Genomic DNA, 17230 nt, shown 5'->3' on the forward strand with positions numbered 1-17230 from the left:
GAGCGACAGATGATGGAGAAGCTAAAGTCGAATGTGTCTACGGCTCCGGAGGTTCACATCTATGAGGAAACTCGAGGTCTGGAGAAACTAGATAGAAGGGGTAGTGTAAGACGAAGCTCGAGTTTGGCGAGCAGGACTGAGTAAATCGCACGTATGAGTATTGAATGCATGCAAAATAAATCCGTAATAATCCATTATCTAATTGTAGTGGGTTTCGCACAAATGTAGATGGGAATCGGGATATAGTAAGAAACACAAAGCAATCCATAGTAAACAAATCCACCAATTGCGTGTGATCGTATCACTACTAGATCCCTGGCTGACGGCCAAATAGTAATAGTGGGTGGAGAGAAGCGGGAAAAAGGGAATTCCACATTCATGCATCTAAACTAGACGTTCACGATAGTAGCTCCATTGACTGTTTGGAAAGTAATTAAGATACGAGAGCCCTAACAATTACTTCTGTTACACCGTAGTTCTAATAGCGCATATACAGGCATACCAGTAGCTAGAATGAGAAAGTCTCGGTAGCTAGTCGGCAATTATTTCCTCTGGCGGCTGTCCTTATGTTTTGTACGGGTGTGGCATATGCATCAATACTCGTAGCTGCAATATGGAAATGTCGGCAACTAGTCCGCAGGCAATTCTCCTCTTTGGCGGCTGCGCGCTTATGCTTCATATGAGATGCGGGCGTTGATGTCACGGCAGGAAGATATACCTAGAGATTAATAAGTAAGTATTTCTATAAACTACCTAGGTAGAATTTATAATTGTGCTAAAATGGAGTTGGATCTTTGTAAAACAGTCTCTGTAGGGGCGCAATCATTTAGTCCCTCTGCCTATTGGCCATTTATACTCTGGAAGCATTTCCCAGGCGCGCATGTTTTAGGCAATCTGATTGACCCATTATTCCAGTACATTTTATATAGCAATGAGATTGAGAATACAAGAAAGAGGTAGGAATTCATATTATTTGTCTATCTGTCAACCTTCATACTCTCTTCCTCAAGATAGGTAGACTTCAAATACCGTCGTTTCTGGTCCGTCTTATGCTCATATGGTCTTCTATGGCCTCATATATTGCCCAAAACATATCCCATACTTCGTTTATATTGAGGTATTTGATGAATGAGACACCTAGTCTCTGATCAAGTATATGGCTGGTATACTTTGGATGACTTGATGAATTCCTTTGCAGCCGAGAGCTATTCTTATAGAGTCTGGCCCTCGTTTGTACATGTATCTTCTCATACGATTGAGCGACCTTAAATGGCGCTGGAATGCAAACTGGGTTTGGGTAATATTGCAGGAATATAGAAATAAAAGTGCAGCTTGCAAATACAGGTATGAAGGGCTACCCATCCTCCCCTGTAATAAGTCGCATCATTAGTAAATATTATATGCGATCTACGCGAGCTGGGCTGCCTAGCTCCCCACCTGAGAATCTGAACAAGCGATCCCTCTTTCAGATTCTCCGTGCTATTATCCACCACGCAACTGAGCTCGACTCAACTATTTGCTGTCAAGTCCTCCACATAGCCATGGGAACTAGTTCATCAAAGGAAGCTCGCGAATATCCCGAGCAACAATCTTACGATGATGGCCCATTCTCAGAGACCGCCATGGCCAGAAGAGCCGACAAGATACGCCAAATGTTTCCAGCCACCCCGGCTGACGATGCTAGTTCATCCGATTACACGTACACAGCCTTCATATCGCCAGGTGCATTTGCACACCCTCTCCATTCGATGAAGATGAATGAGGCGCTGATGGCGAGCTGCAGATTCTCCTTCATTGCTGACCGCGCTACCTCCCGAACTAATAGACAATCTTGTGAGCCATCTCGACAATTACTCCATCAAGAGTCTGCGCTTGACCTGTAGACGCTTTGGCACGATCAACCTGCGCATCAATCGAGTCTTTCTCTCTGCCAATCCTCTGAATATCCAAGTCTTCCGCTCTATTGCCGATCATGACTTCTATCGCCAGGGCATTGCCGAGATCATCTACGACGATGCACTTTTCTATCGCTCGTTTGATGATTGCTGGGGTGAATTAAATGAGCGGTCTCCCCTAAGCTATCCGCTTCTAGAGGTGCCAGCAGATAGGAATTGGTTCTACACTGAGCGGGACGAGCACATATCCGAGTTGAAACATCGCCAGGTCACTGATAACCCAGGCCGTCCTGGCAATGTGATACGAGCCCGGCAAGCACGTGCCGAATTATCCTTCTCAGAGTCGTGGACATATTATCAAGGTCTCCTACGTCAACAAGATGAAGTACTTGCCAGTGGAGCTGATGCTAAAGCTCTTCGATATGGTTTACGACGGTTTCCTGCGCTGCAGAGAGTCACTGTTACACCTGCTGCTCATGGGTGGTTATTCACCCCTCTCTACGAGACTCCCATGATCCGAGCCTTTCCCTACGGATTCAACTATCCAATTCCTCGCGGCTGGCCGACTCGGCGTGCCGGTGAAGGTACTACATTTGAAGTACCATGGGAGGCCTCAAAAGCGAAATTTCGTGGCTATTGTTTAGTCACCGAAATTTTGGCTCAAGAGCAGCAGCACCACCGCGTCTCTGAACTTTTCATCGACGCCCATTATCTTCATACCGGCATTAACTGCCGCCTCTTTCAGCAGCAATGCCAGGAATATCTTAACTTTCTATCTGTTCTTCGGCAGCCTAACTTGAAGAAGTTGCAGTTATCCCTTAATGTGGATGGACAGCAAGCCTTAGATTGGCCAGGGTTTCGCAGTAACCTGTTGCGCAACGCCCTAGCAGAAGCTTCACACCTTGAACATTTCAGCATGGAGACAAACTGGGATGCAAATTATTACCAAGGGGATGCTCTGCCACCCGTGCTACGATCATTTCTTCCCCTTGATCGTTGGGCCGAGCTGCGGCACTTTCGGTTGTGGAACTTTACAGTGATGCGCGCTGATCTAATAGCAGCGCTATCACAGCTTACCGGGCTGCGCTCTGTTGAGTTGGGATTTGTGTATTTATATCCTGACTCTGATTTTGAGTTGCTGAATGAAATGCGCGACTCGTTGCGTTGGCATGAGTGGCTTACGCCACCCAGAGTCGAGTATGCTGTACCTATCCCGGGTGAGCATACTCAAGGACGCGCAGTTTGGCTTCATGAAGCTGTTGAGAAGTTCTTATATTCTGATGGCACAAATCCCTTTGATACTGCAACCGGTCATGTCGCCCATGGAGCGGGCATAATTCGAGATGCTTATGATCCAGCATATGAGAGGCCCTATGATTAGAGACCGTTGGATAGACCTGGAGTATTATCAAAAGCTTACTTGTCTGCTTATCTGTCTCTTCATTAATTGCTTCATCAACATCAATCACCCTGAGTCCTCTATATCGAGATATCAAAATACAGATATCCACATCTCTGCGACAGTCCAGAAGAGCCCAACTGCCGTCTTAGCTACCGCTACGTAGTGTGGCTGTCTGGGAACCGGCCGAGCTAGACAGCAGGCTTATTAACCAATAATTGGGGCGTTGACTCTTGTTTAATAGATTCCAGTGCGATGGAGGAAAATTACTAGATTTTTATGTTAAGTAGTCCCCTATCATCAAGAGGATTAAACACAATTCGTTCATTTCGCTCTCGACTTGGCAAGCTTGGCAATGACGCACAGAGAGCTTTTGATAGGGCGCTCCCTATTTTCAAGCGCTGGCTAATCATTCCAGCAGAGCCGTACAAGGACAGAAATACAAAGCAAATTAACAAACAAATCCATCCTTTCACTCTCCTTTTCACTTTCACCAAGCCACGGCGACACGTCAAAGTCCGCTTGGCAGCTGCGCCATCTGACTTGAACCCAAGCCACCAGAAAAAGCCAAAGTCATCCATGACTAATTCTCTTCGAACTTCGCGTCTCGACCCTTATTTTTCTTTCCGTCGCTTATCTCCGCTTCCGCCCAATTGTTTAAACAAAAAGCGAAAGAGAAAAAAAAGAGAAAAATGAAAAAAATGACAAAGGAAAAATTAAGCATCTCACCCAATCAAATCGAGCTCCGGAGTCCGGATCGGGAACCCCGCCTGCCCAATATCGCCAAGCGCCCAACCAAGCAGCCACTAGCCTCTCCTGGGATGCATTAGCGAGACCCTCGACCCATCGTCTCCGTCATACGACGTCATCGATGCCAAATCCACGTCCACAGGGTCGCGTGTGCCAACTTGCTTTCTCTCGCTGCTGTTTAGTAAGATGAACGAATGAATGATAACATGATTTGCACTGCCTAACAAATAATTATGGGAACGAGGCGTTCGATGACTTACGTATCCCCTCGTACATTGTGAATGCTTGCGGAGATCAGGATGTTGCGTTGCAAGATTTGGCGGGCAGAAGCAGTGGTCCGCTTTCCGTGTACTTCTAGCTCGCTCTTCCGATCTTTCCCTGCCCTGCCCTGCCCTGCCCAGTACTTTTATACATCATGGCCCATGGATTCCGGAGTTTTTTATGCTTCTTTTCTTCTTCTCCTTATTTCATGATCCCATTGCTTTGACGATACCCATTCGAATCTTGTACACCCAGTAGCCGACACTCCATTAATACTCATCCTCATCCTCATCCCCATCCCATCTCATCGTATTGTAGCTCCAACCTACACGATTTATAGAGTTGAAAACGAAGAGCCAGCCAGCCACCAATCCCGCCATCCGCTCCGCCATGGCTGCCAGAGGCTTCGTATCATACTGGGTAAACCTCCACCAACGCAAAGCCTTCATAATAATTACCATTCCTAACCAACATCTTTAGATTCTTCCAGTCATCTCCAGCCTCGTATGGCTTGGTATGCTGCTAGGCCTCCTCCTCTACTGGGTCGTCGATACCAATAGCGAACACTACTCGTACATGGACGACGACGACTCCATAGCCTTCATTTCCGACATTGGCGCCAGCAAACTCAAGCCGCTCTTCATCGCGGGATCGGCCGTCACAACCGTCTTCCTCAATCTGTCGTTTGGCGCTGAGCGCCTACTGCGTCACAATGGGCGACTAGTCCCCAACACGACTGTCAAGGAAAAGGTTCTCTCCGTAATCAGCATCATTTTTGCCATTGTCGGCATGGCTGGCTTGATCCTCTTGTCCATTTTCGACACGCACCACCATCACAAACTACATGACATCTTCCTCTTTCTCTTTATTGCTGGATACATCATTTCCGCCATCTTCATCTGCTGGGAATACCAACAACTAGGCCTTTGTAAGTACAATCATACCACAGAGAAAAAAAAAAGTGCTCTTTGGAACAATTTCTCATTCCTCTCACACAGACAACCGCCAGCACCGCATCCTCCGCATCTCCTTCTGGGTGAAACTCACCTTCGTCATCGTCGAGTTCATCCTCGCCATCATCTTCGTCTCTACCAACTGGAGCGACAACCAAAACGTCGCCGCCGTCTTCGAATGGATCATCGCCTTCATCTTTACATTCTACATCCTCTCTTTTATCATCGATCTCTTACCCGCCGTCCACACAAAGGCTCCCGCCTCACGATTTAGCAAGGCTCTCGAGCACGAGATGGAGTCAGCAGAAAGCCAAGATGGCAACAGCGGCCACATGGGCTCTTATCGCAACGACTACGGTCGAAACACGAATCGATATGACTTTCGATGAACGACGTGCGGGAACAGCAGGTTCTAGTGTTTAGGTGTAGGATTGAGCAGCGAAATACTTTTTTTTTTTTTTTTTTTCATCTTTTTAACGAATGTAAGAGTAAGAAGACATGGGTACGAAAAGAATCAGAGTGGTAGGCATTCAATAAGGCGTTACAAGGCTTTGCGTGGACATTCAGGTTCACGGGTTCTAGGTTGGATATAAGGTATCAGAACGAATAATGCTTAGTTTTTAACGCACATGACTATTTTTATTAATGAAAGAAATATTGTTATTTGCACTTATAAGAAGCCGAACCATGCATGACTGTAGGGCAAGCTTAAGTTTGACGATCTCCAAAACGCCCCAAGACATGATGCCTCACCACCAATAATCTGTTGCGCACGTGGCGATTACGATTATTAAATTAAAAGATAAGTCATGAGTAGTGGTATAAGACGTGGAAGAGACGCAGCGGTTGAAACCCAGAAAAACAAGCATCATACCTTGAACACATTAATAACCCTTGCTATGCCTCAACATTCAACTTTCCAGGAGAGCACGAGCATCTCAGTGATCCATCATTTCCTTGAACCGAGAGTCACGCATAGGGCTATTTCCTTGCCGCGGCGGTTGATCCATGATAGCCCTTGGCGTTTCGAAACTCTCAAACTCACTACTCCTTCCGCTGCCAGAGCTGACTGGGCTCACACCGCGTGAGTCCCTGTTGACGGGTTGAGGATTGCTCTCGGCAGCCTCTTCGCCGCCCCTCCCAGCAAGCGTGACATCACGCATGCTGGAGGAGCGGTTCCCCAAGCTGCCGGTGCTCCCACCCGGGCCCGAGTCCCTCAGCGCAGCGCCGCCGACGAAGCTCTTCTTCTTTTCGCCAGGCTCGCTCACAGACTTTCCTCGCGAAAATCGATTTTTGATCCAACCTTTGACTCGTGCCGTTGGTGAGGTTGCTCCTTCAGGTGACCTCTTTTGTGAGCTATCAAGGTTGTCCACAGCCACACTCTGCGGAGGGGGGGTCGTAACCTCCGGGACGCTGGAACCCCGCCTGCTCTGCGTCTCTGCTTGATGTTCTTCGTTCTCTTCGCGGCGGATTTCTTGGTTGTAAGCACCGGAAATCGGCTCGACCTTGGACTTGCGCTTTTCCTCTTTTGCCAGTTTCTTTTGTTCGGCTTTGGCGGTTTTCTCCTCTTCCTTCTTTTGCTTTTCCTCCTGCTTTTCCTGCTGCTTTCTATTTTTCTCTTGCAGCTTGTCCTCTTCTGTTGAGCCACGACCAGAATTAGTAGTCTTATGACAAATAATAGAGTGAAATGGGTTGACATATACCTCTAGCCTTCTTTTGAAGGTCCTTGAGCTCACGGTCCCGGGCCTTTTCTCTCTCAGCCTCAGCTTTGTTTGCCTCTGCTTCCATTCGAGCCGAGGTTAGACGCTCCCGCTCTGCTTCCGCCTTTTCGTGAATGTCATCCAGCACGGGCCGTACTCTCCGGGCGGCGATGGCGTCGATCTCGTCGGCGTCCATAAATACTCCACCTCCAATGTCCACTCTACCATCGCCTTCTGGCCTTGTGTCGTGTCGAAGCTGGGCAGCTTGCTGAGCTCTAGTCTGCCAGTCACCCAAGATTGTCGGATTGACCTTTCCGGTCTCAAAGTAGACTTTTTCGTCCATTCCCTGGAGGCTTGCTTTGACGTTCCGTCGTGCAGCGGTCAAGAGAGCCTCTCTGTCTCTCTCCCGTTTTTCTTCGTCCACTTGGTCAAGCCTTGATGAAAACATGGTCATTTGTTGGCGTATCATGTCGGATCGAGCGCGGTCTTCCATGTCACTGTCACTGGCAGACCGACGGCGCAGCTTGTTGACAATAGTGAACCGGCGCCGCAGAGGCTTGTCTGCGCCGTAGTATTCGTGATAACGACGATTTTTCTCGTGCTCATCTTGAAGCTTGGCGAGACGTTCTTGTGCTTGCCTGTATGCAGCATCTTGTAAATCGACGTAGCGATTCGTTGATGTCTCACCAGCATCTTGGCTATCTTGAGAACCCTCCTGTCGACTTTGCTGCTGACGGTACATCTTCTTTGCCATTTCAACTGCCGACTGGTGGATCCTTTCATTATTCGTTTGTTCATCAATTTCGGGCTGGACGGGCGGATGTGAGGTAAACATGTTGCGAGTCATGGTGGTGACTGGAATTGCGCCAGCGTCCTCCACCACTTGCGATCTATTCATGGCAGCTCGGTGTGCTATAGACGCCCCATTCAGAGCACTTACAGACGCCCTTGCTGCGTCCGTGTAAGGCGACTCCTGCGGGCTAGAAAACGACCGCAGCCTGGAGCGCGGTGTACCTAGCTTTGAGGGCGACATGGCTCCCTTGGCAGCCACCAGAGACTTCTCCCTTGGAGAAGCGGGTGGTGACTTGGCCACTTTGGCAGATTGGACTCGGCTCGCATGGAAAGCTTGAGTCGCGGCGGAGCTCCCGTGAGACGTCGTCAGAGTCACCGGCTCTGGGTCAGGTCGGTTCGTGTTAGTATTGAAGGCCTGCGTGGCAGCAGAACTGCCCCAGGATTCGCGTGAGGGTTTCTTGACGCTTGACTGTCTGTATGCAGCGCCGGCAGAGCCTACAGCCAACACTGCTGCTTTAGTACCCGTTCCATCCATGGTGGGCTCCCACAACGGCGATATCTTGTAGTCTTTGGCAAGAACTGCGGCGGCCGACGCTGATGAGACTTTATCTGGCGTCCACGTCTCTACCGGCTTGTGGCTAAACCAACCAAGAGATGCAGCCGCGCTGGCAGCTGCGCCACCCGAGCTCAGACCGGCAGACGGGAAGCTTGGAAGACTGCGAGGATCGGCGTATTTGAGCCTGCCGGCGGTCGACACTGTGAGAATGGTAAAGTAAGTAAGGAGAGCTGGGAACAGATCCGACGACGAAATGACGGCAAGTGGCAAGCAGAAACAGCAAATCAAAGGGGCCGCTTAGCCACGGAACAGCAGCCAAGCGTGAGAGCAGTCTTACGATGGGTAAAAAGAAATCAGGCAGAAGTAAACGACAAGGCTCGCCAACGAGGATAAGGAAGATCTTTGATGCAAAAAACAGGAATCGCTTAAGCAGAAAAACTCAAGACGGAAAACGAGGGGAAACGGGGGTGTGTTTCTTTTTTTCATCTTTCTTCTTTTGTTCTCTTCTTCTTCTTCCCCTTCTTCCCCTGTTTAACATACATGGACTATTATGGGATGACGGCTCATGGTGCCGTGAAGGCGACTTTGCCACGGATGGCCGCGCTTCCCCAGCTTCTGCAGCTCTTTGCATCATCCGGGTGGGGTGACTCCAGATCAGATACGAGGACGACGAGAAAAGGCGGTTAGTGAGGCGCCGCCAGTCCGAAAAAAGGATGTTGCAGTGCTGGTCAAGTGACGCTGCACTCGCGGGCGCGATACGACGTAATGGCCAATATCGACGACGGCTGTCAGTGGAAGAAGCTGCCGAGTCTAGCTGATCGTCTTGGGGAGCTAAGCCAGCTATAGCAGCTCTCGGGGCTCGATGCTCATCACCTGTCTGCTTTGCCCGTTTGGTTCCTTCTGGTGTCTCGGATCAGGCAGGCCTGCAAGCTTTGTCGTTTTTTTCTCGTGTCGTTTCGCAAGGCGGATTGGATTGGCGGGTTGGCGGATGTAGGTATTGGATAGGGCCTTGCGTCTTGCAGCAGCCACGGAGGATTGTGGAGACTGGACGCAAGGATGAGGATCGGAGGGATGGCAAGGAATGGTGATGATGATTGAATGAACGAATGAAGAATATTTCGAATAGAATAGCGCCGATGCTAATGTCGAATGTGAACGTCCAACGTTAAGTGCTAACCGTCAACGTCAAACGTCAAGAGTCAATGTCAAATGTCAATGCCAAGTCTCAGCGTTAAAATGGGCGGAATGGCATGGCTTAATAGTAAATCGCCAGACAACAAGGAACCTTGGAAGACAAAGTTGGAACGGCCGGCAAGTGGCAGGCACTAAAGCGAATCTGATGTGGTTCCTGCTGTCACTGTCACTGCGTACGTCCTACATCCTCCATCCTACATCATAGAAGTACCGAATACACGTCGGTAAAGAGAGACGAAGAGCTCCATGCTAACCAAGTTCAGGTACAGTCGATTCTGCTTTGCGCGCTCCATAGGTACTCGATGGGCTCTTTCCCGCTGATCGGCAGCAGAAAGATACATGTACCTTGGTGTTTGTCCTTGACTGCCTTCAATTGGCAAGCTTACTAAGGTTACAATTTCTCTGCAGCTTCATCGCTTCTCCCAACCTACCTAAGTTCAGAACCTCCTTGCTTCACTTCAGGCAATATCACTTCGCCGTCCTTTGACATGCTTCACATAAGCTTCTCGTAACGCCAGACGCGCCCCAAAGCCATCAAGAAACGCCTCCCCCAAGTTGTGACGTCATGATGCCCGAGCTAGGTGTTGGTGCATGACGCTATTGCAGCTCTCTTCTGGCTACCAAGGCAATTTCAATCATTTCTGGCGGCCGGCTAGTCCGCAGCTTCAGGTTGAGACAGCGACTAATTTTCCTCTCGACAGCTGCAATCAAAAGCATGTACTGTTAACTTGTCTGAATCAGGCCTCTTCTGTCCTCCTCCCCCTGCCAGCGGCTCACGTCGATCGCCCCCGTTGTGGAACAAGCTGGGACGGGTAGGTACCTTAGCTGGCGGACAAGGTGAAGGATACTAACTCTTGCACGTGTAATGAGCTGCCAGGATGCTACCAATGATGTTATAGATCTTATCAAGCGAGCGTCTGACGAATCTCGACCAGGAGAAGAGAGCTATCTTGTGCATGCGGTGGAGGGCTTGCTCAACCTTAACACAGCTGCCAACCCTCCATCTTTGTTCTCGCCATGGCATCCCATCATGAGTTCCAGATTCCCTAGCAAGCAGATATACTTGGCATTTCTTGTCCAGGCATGTTGCCTCAGCCTCCGCCCTTCGAAACACTCGCCAATCGCCAGATTAACAGCACATTGCATCCTTCGCCTCCAATCTGAATACCAGTGGGGCTGAGTAACAATGACGTAACCTTGAACCCATGTATTACAAGCAATTTGAAATGTCAGTCATAATCAATTGCGCTGCATTTGATGGCGCAGCCGCTTTTTCAGCCTCTCCAAGCCTTGATTTCCGTAACGGGTGTTCATGGATCTTTTCAGGGAGTTAATAACTCGTATTGACGAATAACCTCAAGAGGCATTTCAGTTTGAGGTGATGACACGAAGCTTCGTCTCTTGCTTTCTTTCTTCGTAACTGGTAAAACAAAACGGGTCTAGAACTTTTGACGTGCCGTTGGTGGAATTCATTGAGGTTTATTCTCCAATTGGATAGGTATAGACGAGATGGTGTTTGTGGTTTCATATTTGTCGACTTACACACCTAGAGTTCAACATTAGCTTCTCTGAGTTGCATGTCAGCGATGCCCATGCAGCGAATACCCACCGGCACCGCAACGCCAATTGCGTCTCTGCCAACACAAATAAACCACCAAATTGAATAAACTATATGCGGTACCAATGATCCATCAAATACCAAGCTGGCGGCGAGAAGTAGATTCCGCTATTTGGACTTTTTCGCCGCTCCGCGTCAAACATGCCAACTTTACAGGGTAGGCCGTCCGATATGTTAGCGTCGCTGACACAACGGCCAACAAACAGAAAATCCTCTCTCTCGAATACCATGGTAGCACACTGAGCTTACATACTGTTATCATCTGAATCACCGAGGAAATCAACGCCTTAATAACGCAGCCATGGAACAAGATCACCAGCTCCAGAAGGTACCAAATTTCAGAGACGTTGGCAAAACCGTCAATCAGTTTCTCGGAGAGAGGTCAAGCCCTTTGCCTCACATGTTGAGCCTCGTATCAAATGACTGACAGTCGAGCAGGCGCATGCGCGAGAATCTCTTCTACCGATCTGGAAGACTAGGTATGAGTCTAGACAAACAAGACAACTTCTCCCCGTTCCATGAAAATATAAATATTCTCCAGCCACTTACTCGCCCCTCCATCTTTCATCAGACGACGCCACGACTGCAGACAAGGACCTAATCAGGAATGAGCTCGAGATGAAGATTATTGTTGATTTACGCACAAAGTGGGTTTCTCTAACGCCAGGAATGAAAAAAAAAAAAAGTTCTCTCATTATGCTCAACTGCTAAAACTCCAACTAGAACCGAAATCCTCAAACAAATCAGAAAACACCGGCGCTCTGGCGAAGCGAGCGAGATTCCAGGTGTGCAATACCACGGCATCAAGATTAATGGCAGATCCTTCGAGAGACACTTGTTAAGCCTTTTATCATGGTGGGACTTCTTGTAAGTCTGATGGCCCTACTGGGATCCCAAATCAGGAAGGCAAACTTGAACCTAATCCACTGCTAAAGCAAGGTCATTTTCTTCTTCATCGCGGGATACCGCATAGACGCAGTCAGGGTTCTCAGCCAACAGGTCATGTTGCCCCGTGGCCTCGTCCGTCTTGGTCTAGACACGCTTGATCACTGTGGCTCGGAGATACACGAAGCCCTCTCGTTTTACACTTCTCCCCAGACCTTGCCGTCCATCATTCATTGCACACAGGGAAAAGATCGCACTGGTAAGATGAGCTCTCTCTTCATTGCACTATCCACACGGCTGACTATCTAACCAAAATGTTGTAGGGCTTATATGTGCTTTGGTATTGATGATACTGGGGATCCCCAGAGCGGCCATTGAGCACGACTACTTTCTCACTGATGCTGAGCTCATGCCCAGCCGACCTCAGATGCTCATAGAGATTCATGAGATAGGCTTGACAGACGAGTGGGCCGGTACCGCAAAGGACATGATCTCGTCCATTGAAAGCCACATCAATGATCACTATGGAGGCTTGGACAATTATCTGGATTCCATTGGCTTTGACCAGCAGCAGCGGACCAAGGTCCAGGAGACGCTGCTCTTCTAAACATAAAGCGACGCCATGTGGTGCACTGGGGAGGAGCAAGCAGGCAAACAATCATCGTTGCGCAATGTCAAACGGTCTATTTCTTTCTAAAGCGCCCCTGAAGCCAGCAGCGGTACATCTTAATCTTCTCAGCTCTATTCACGAGCAGCCTCCGGTCAACGCCGAGTTTCTCAATCGTAAATCGTGGCACGCCAGGCTCTTCGGAGTCTTCCCCGGCGTCCGGTCCAGACCAGATGCCTGCAAGTTCATCTTGGTCAAAAAAGTACACGCGTGTACCGTCTCCGCGGATGTAAAAGTTTTCTTCCAGGTAACGCCCCTTTCGAAAGCGGACTTGAGCAAGATCTCCTCTTCCATAATCTCGGAAGCAGACCAAACCTCCAGGCTTCAAAACTCTATAAACATTCCGTACTGCCTGTGTCCATTCCCGGGGAGACAATGCAGAAAATACGAAAATCATAATGGCCAGGTCTACAGTACCCTCTTCGAGGTCGGGTGGGAGGGTCTCTCCGGAAACGTCCCAGACATCAGCTTGGATGTGCTTGGGATCATAGGATTCGCTATTGCGCATAACTTCTACGGCTTGCTTAGAAAAGTCGCAGGCATGGATCTTCAAGAGTGGGTTCTTATTATTGGCCAGGACTGGGAAAGCGGTGTTACCCGCGCCTGCGCCAATCTCGAGTATGAGTTGTGGTCCAGCATCCTCCTTGGTCACGTCAGCCAAGATGGGAAACTCTTGTTGAAGCCACTTGCGGTCCTTGAAGAAATTCGCGGTATTGTTTTTGTAGAACTTGTTCCACCACATGGCCGGGTTGGAATTAAACCTGTCTGAACACACATGTTAGCGACATGGTATGTAAAAGATGAAGTAGACAAAAGAATAAATAATAAGTTTGGTATATCAGATGGGAGCGAAAGAAGTGAAGGTAAGTTTTCATCAGAATATTCAGATGAACTATGCATTAGGATTGTGTATCATCATGATACCGAGCCGAGGAGAAAAAAAAAAAGGAGCAACAACTTACTCTTGTCAAAATCAGAGACGGGAGACTGACGTTGCTTCTCCAACTGGCCCTCAGCATACAGTTTGTACGCATCGTCAGTCTCAACGTGGTCCCAAGCATTGAACTCGAAGACGTCGTCTCCGGCCTCCAGATAGCGGCTACCGAACTGGAAGGGATCGCTTCGCTTCAAGCTCTTAGCCGGATCATGCGACCGGTGGGATGGTGTATCGGTCTGAGCCTCAGCAGCCTCAACGGCTTCAGCTGCCGCCTTAAGAGTGGCCATATCCTCCAGCCCGGAGGCAGTGGCAGTGGCAGCTGCACTGCCCGCTTCCAGGTCGATCATCGCCGCGGATCCGACAACGCATAGAGTTCTTCAAAAGGAGACTCGCGATTGCCCTTCTCGCTGCCAGCAGCGAAGTTCACCCCTACAAAGCGGCGTTTCTCAAGAAAAGGAAAAAGAAGATAGGCTGGAGAGAAGAGAAAAAAAAGAAGGGAAAAAAAAATATTTGCTGAGTACTAAATAAGTTGCAAGGTGGGCAAGGTGGGGTTCAACAAGTGTTAGATGATTGGCTGATCTCGTCGGTGTCGGAAATTCCCGTTCTCCGGTTGAGCTTGTCTAAGAGCAGGTGGGGAGCGTGGTAAAAGTGGAGCACAGCTTAATAGCAGTGCGATAGCATCATGGCGAACATCTGTTAATAACTTCCGGGCTTGGTAACCGTTCAGCTCTTGAGAGACGCAGAAGCTCCATCACCAACCGTCGCTATCGGTATTGGCTCTTCTACGCAGCTTCTTTAGAGAGCACCAGAACCCCAGCCGTCAATTGTCCTCCTATCCTATCCCCATATCGCCTCCAATACCTTCACAATGCCGTCGCTACTACTTCGACCTCATGCCACTCTCTCCCACGCCGAAGCCCTCCAGGTCGCCCAGCAAGCTCCCGAGTTTTTACGCAAGAACCCCGCATCATACTCTGCATCGCCATTCTTTTCATTATTCTCCCCGCCTGAGAGCTCCAATACGTGGACAATATACGAGAATCTTCTACTGGCCTGCCTAAGAACCGGTGACAACACAACGGCACACCAATGTCTCGAAAGACTGGTGGTCCGGTTCGGGGCTAGTGATGAGCGTGTTACGGCGCTTCAGGGCTTAGTGAAGGAGGCCGAAGCAACAAACGATAGCGACCTTGAAAAGGTGTTGAGGGAGTACGAGGAAATCTTGGCCAAGGACAACACCAATGTGGTAAGCATTGCGAAACTTCAACACAATGGATATTAAGACTGACCATGAACAGCCAATCTCAAAAGGGAGGATTGCGCTGCTGCGTGCGATGGGTAAAACATCCGAGTCGATTGAAGCTCTGGTGCAGTTCCTGGATTTCTCATCTACCGATGCAGAGGCCTGGATGGAACTGGCAGACTTGTATCTTTCTCAAGGTCTATACGCGCAAGCCATCTATGCTCAGGAGGAGGCACTCATCATAGCGCCAAATGCATGGAATGTGAGCTTTACCTTTTGGGAAGAAATATGCTATCTAAATGGAGCCATTACTGATACTTCTTTTCTTGCTGTAGCTCCATGCCCGCTTGGGTGAAGTGCTTTTGATGGCTGCAGAGTCTGGGAATGAGGGCAACCCTCAGAACTATCTGGCAGAGAGCTTAAAACGCTTTTGCCGAAGCATTGAACTCTCTGATGATTACCTACGAGGTTACTACGGACTAAAACGGGTAGGAGATCTAAAGGCAGTCTCCAAAATTGGCTAACTAACGCTTGCAACAAACAGGTCACCGATAAGCTCCTCGATGCAAACTCAAAGGGGAAGAAATCACCAGAGTCTGATGAGTTCACTCTGCCGGAAACATCGACCATTGAAAAGCTCAATCAGGCTGCGACCAAGAAACTAGGCGATATCGTGCGGAAGTACGATGCAAAGGATCCTCTTTGGCAGGGATATGATGCTGGAGAAGTGGCTGCCGCCCGTACTTATCTTTCGGAATCTTCACAAAAGGTTGTGCGATGAAGACATCAAGGGAGGAAGTTACTCACGTTCTTCAAGTCGGCGACCATTTGCGTATCGGTTATTCAAGTCTTTTGAGTGGTACAATTGGAGACTAGCAGGCGGGCTCTATCCGTCTTCAGATGGAAAGATCATCGCCAGACGCTGTAATAGTGAAGCGTTCAAAACAGGTTGATGGACACACCCTGCAGTCGGACACGTGGAGTTTCTATCGTGGAGCCATTCAAAACTGCTGTCATAATGGATATGATGAATGATCTGTGGCAAATATGAAATAGATACATAATAATATGCAAGACGACTGCCTCGACCGGGTAGAGCCTTGGTGAATAACGGCCATGGTCGTACTAAATACCAGTGCCAAGACTCAAGCACACAGCATTGAATCATGTGAATACATAACCGTACATACTCTGTCTATAGGTACTCCGTACTATCCGGGTGGGCCGACACAGATCAAGATATCTGACCTACGCGACCTTGTACTGCTTGTCGCACAGCATTGCGCATTGCACATTACGCATACCAAGCAATCCCGTGTCGGCCTGCGAGTGGCTCGGGCTCGGCCGTAACACTGCCGCCTCATCTGATTTCGGGAGCTGGGAAACCTCATACGGAAGCATGCATGTACTGTACATGGACGGTGCATGTCGGCAAAAAGAAATAAGGAGAAAAGCGGACAACGCACATGTCAAGGGAATGTAGCCTCACCGATGCGGCACCGGAGGCTAAAGAAGCTCCATCCATGCTGGGTTGCAGATATATGTAGTTTGCTGTGGTTATGAATGTAAGTACTTGCGTGTAAGTGGATAATGGCAAGGTCCAAATCAGGGTACAACGAGTGAGGCTGTGAGCGGACCCTCAACTCGAAGCTGGGGCACTGAAAAACTCGGCATCTTCTCTTCGCCACGATGTCCATCCATGATTTTCTAGGCTGCCTCTTGCTGCCTGTCAGGTTCATGCACCCGTGCAGCGCTGTTCCAGGCATGAGTCAATGGAGCTGGTTGGGCGCCAATGCAGGTTATTTTGGGCTCCGCAATGAAGAATTTTGGAATCCCTGTGACTCCGGATTGAGACCAGGGCAGAAGCCCACACCTGGAGAGAACAAGGGTTGCGCGGGATCAAAAATGAATGGGGCGACGACAGACCAACTGTGGATATGAGCTGAGGCTGATGCTGATGTTGATGCCGTCGCTTGGAAGATGCCAGCAGTCGTTGGGCTACTCTTGGTTGAGCTCTTGCTGCTAGCCATGGTCCAGCGGAAATGGACTATAATGAATGACCTTTTATGTATCGATAATTCGTGAGTTTCATGACGAGTGATACACAAAACGACGACGCTGGACGTTGTGAAGAGGCCTTGCATGGCTTCCGTCTGTCGAGCTTGGATGTTTTTCTTGCTGATATCCCGCAACTTCTCAGTACATCTACTGTAGAACACAAGGATGCGCGCTCGGGTCGTTCTGTTGTCATATATCGTATCGCAGACACGATTCACCACCGCCAGGAACACGTATCATGTTACATTGCTCAGGGCTCAGCATCGGCCTTCAGGCGACTCAAGCGGAAGGATTTAATCGATAGGTAATATGCTCCGATACG

At 49.1% G+C, this 17230-nt stretch overlaps 6 protein-coding genes across 6 annotated transcripts; 4 read left to right on the forward strand and 2 right to left on the reverse strand.

The window, feature by feature from the left end:
* Positions 1-1541: 1541 nt before the first annotated feature.
* Positions 1542-3276, forward strand: Triagg1_9914 (uncharacterized protein; the record flags this gene model as incomplete). Its single annotated transcript, XM_062904924.1, has 2 exons — positions 1542-1722; positions 1784-3276. 2 exons carry the CDS (start codon positions 1542-1544, stop codon positions 3274-3276), a joined length of 1674 nt encoding a protein of 557 aa, XP_062751134.1.
* A 1419-nt stretch (positions 3277-4695) lies between these two features.
* Positions 4696-5647, forward strand: Triagg1_9915 (uncharacterized protein; the record flags this gene model as incomplete). The annotated part of the gene is made up of 3 exons (XM_062904925.1): positions 4696-4725; positions 4786-5233; positions 5304-5647. The coding sequence occupies 3 exons, from the start codon at positions 4696-4698 to the stop codon at positions 5645-5647; spliced, it is 822 nt and encodes a 273-aa protein (XP_062751135.1).
* A 549-nt stretch (positions 5648-6196) lies between these two features.
* Positions 6197-8940, reverse strand: Triagg1_9916 (uncharacterized protein; the record flags this gene model as incomplete). The annotated part of the gene is made up of 3 exons (XM_062904926.1): positions 6197-6894; positions 6962-8506; positions 8847-8940. 3 exons carry the CDS (start codon positions 8938-8940, stop codon positions 6197-6199), a joined length of 2337 nt encoding a protein of 778 aa, XP_062751136.1.
* A 2479-nt stretch (positions 8941-11419) lies between these two features.
* On the forward strand, positions 11420-12610 carry Triagg1_9917 (uncharacterized protein; the record flags this gene model as incomplete). The annotated part of the gene is made up of 6 exons (XM_062904928.1): positions 11420-11499; positions 11557-11597; positions 11660-11765; positions 11842-11985; positions 12054-12262; positions 12327-12610. The coding sequence occupies 6 exons, from the start codon at positions 11420-11422 to the stop codon at positions 12608-12610; spliced, it is 864 nt and encodes a 287-aa protein (XP_062751137.1).
* Positions 12611-12686: 76 nt separating this feature from the next.
* On the reverse strand, positions 12687-13954 carry Triagg1_9918 (uncharacterized protein; the record flags this gene model as incomplete). Its single annotated transcript, XM_062904929.1, has 2 exons — positions 12687-13435; positions 13633-13954. 2 exons carry the CDS (start codon positions 13952-13954, stop codon positions 12687-12689), a joined length of 1071 nt encoding a protein of 356 aa, XP_062751138.1.
* Positions 13955-14475: 521 nt separating this feature from the next.
* Triagg1_9919 (uncharacterized protein) lies at positions 14476-15631 on the forward strand (the record flags this gene model as incomplete). The annotated part of the gene is made up of 4 exons (XM_062904930.1): positions 14476-14853; positions 14906-15112; positions 15186-15338; positions 15395-15631. The coding sequence occupies 4 exons, from the start codon at positions 14476-14478 to the stop codon at positions 15629-15631; spliced, it is 975 nt and encodes a 324-aa protein (XP_062751139.1).
* Between the last annotated feature and the right edge of the window lie 1599 nt (positions 15632-17230).

The sequence above is a fragment of the Trichoderma aggressivum genome (assembly GCF_033847375.1).
Source record: "Trichoderma aggressivum f. europaeum strain CBS 100526 chromosome Unknown scaffold_061, whole genome shotgun sequence".
Lineage (NCBI taxonomy): Eukaryota > Fungi > Ascomycota > Sordariomycetes > Hypocreales > Hypocreaceae > Trichoderma > Trichoderma aggressivum.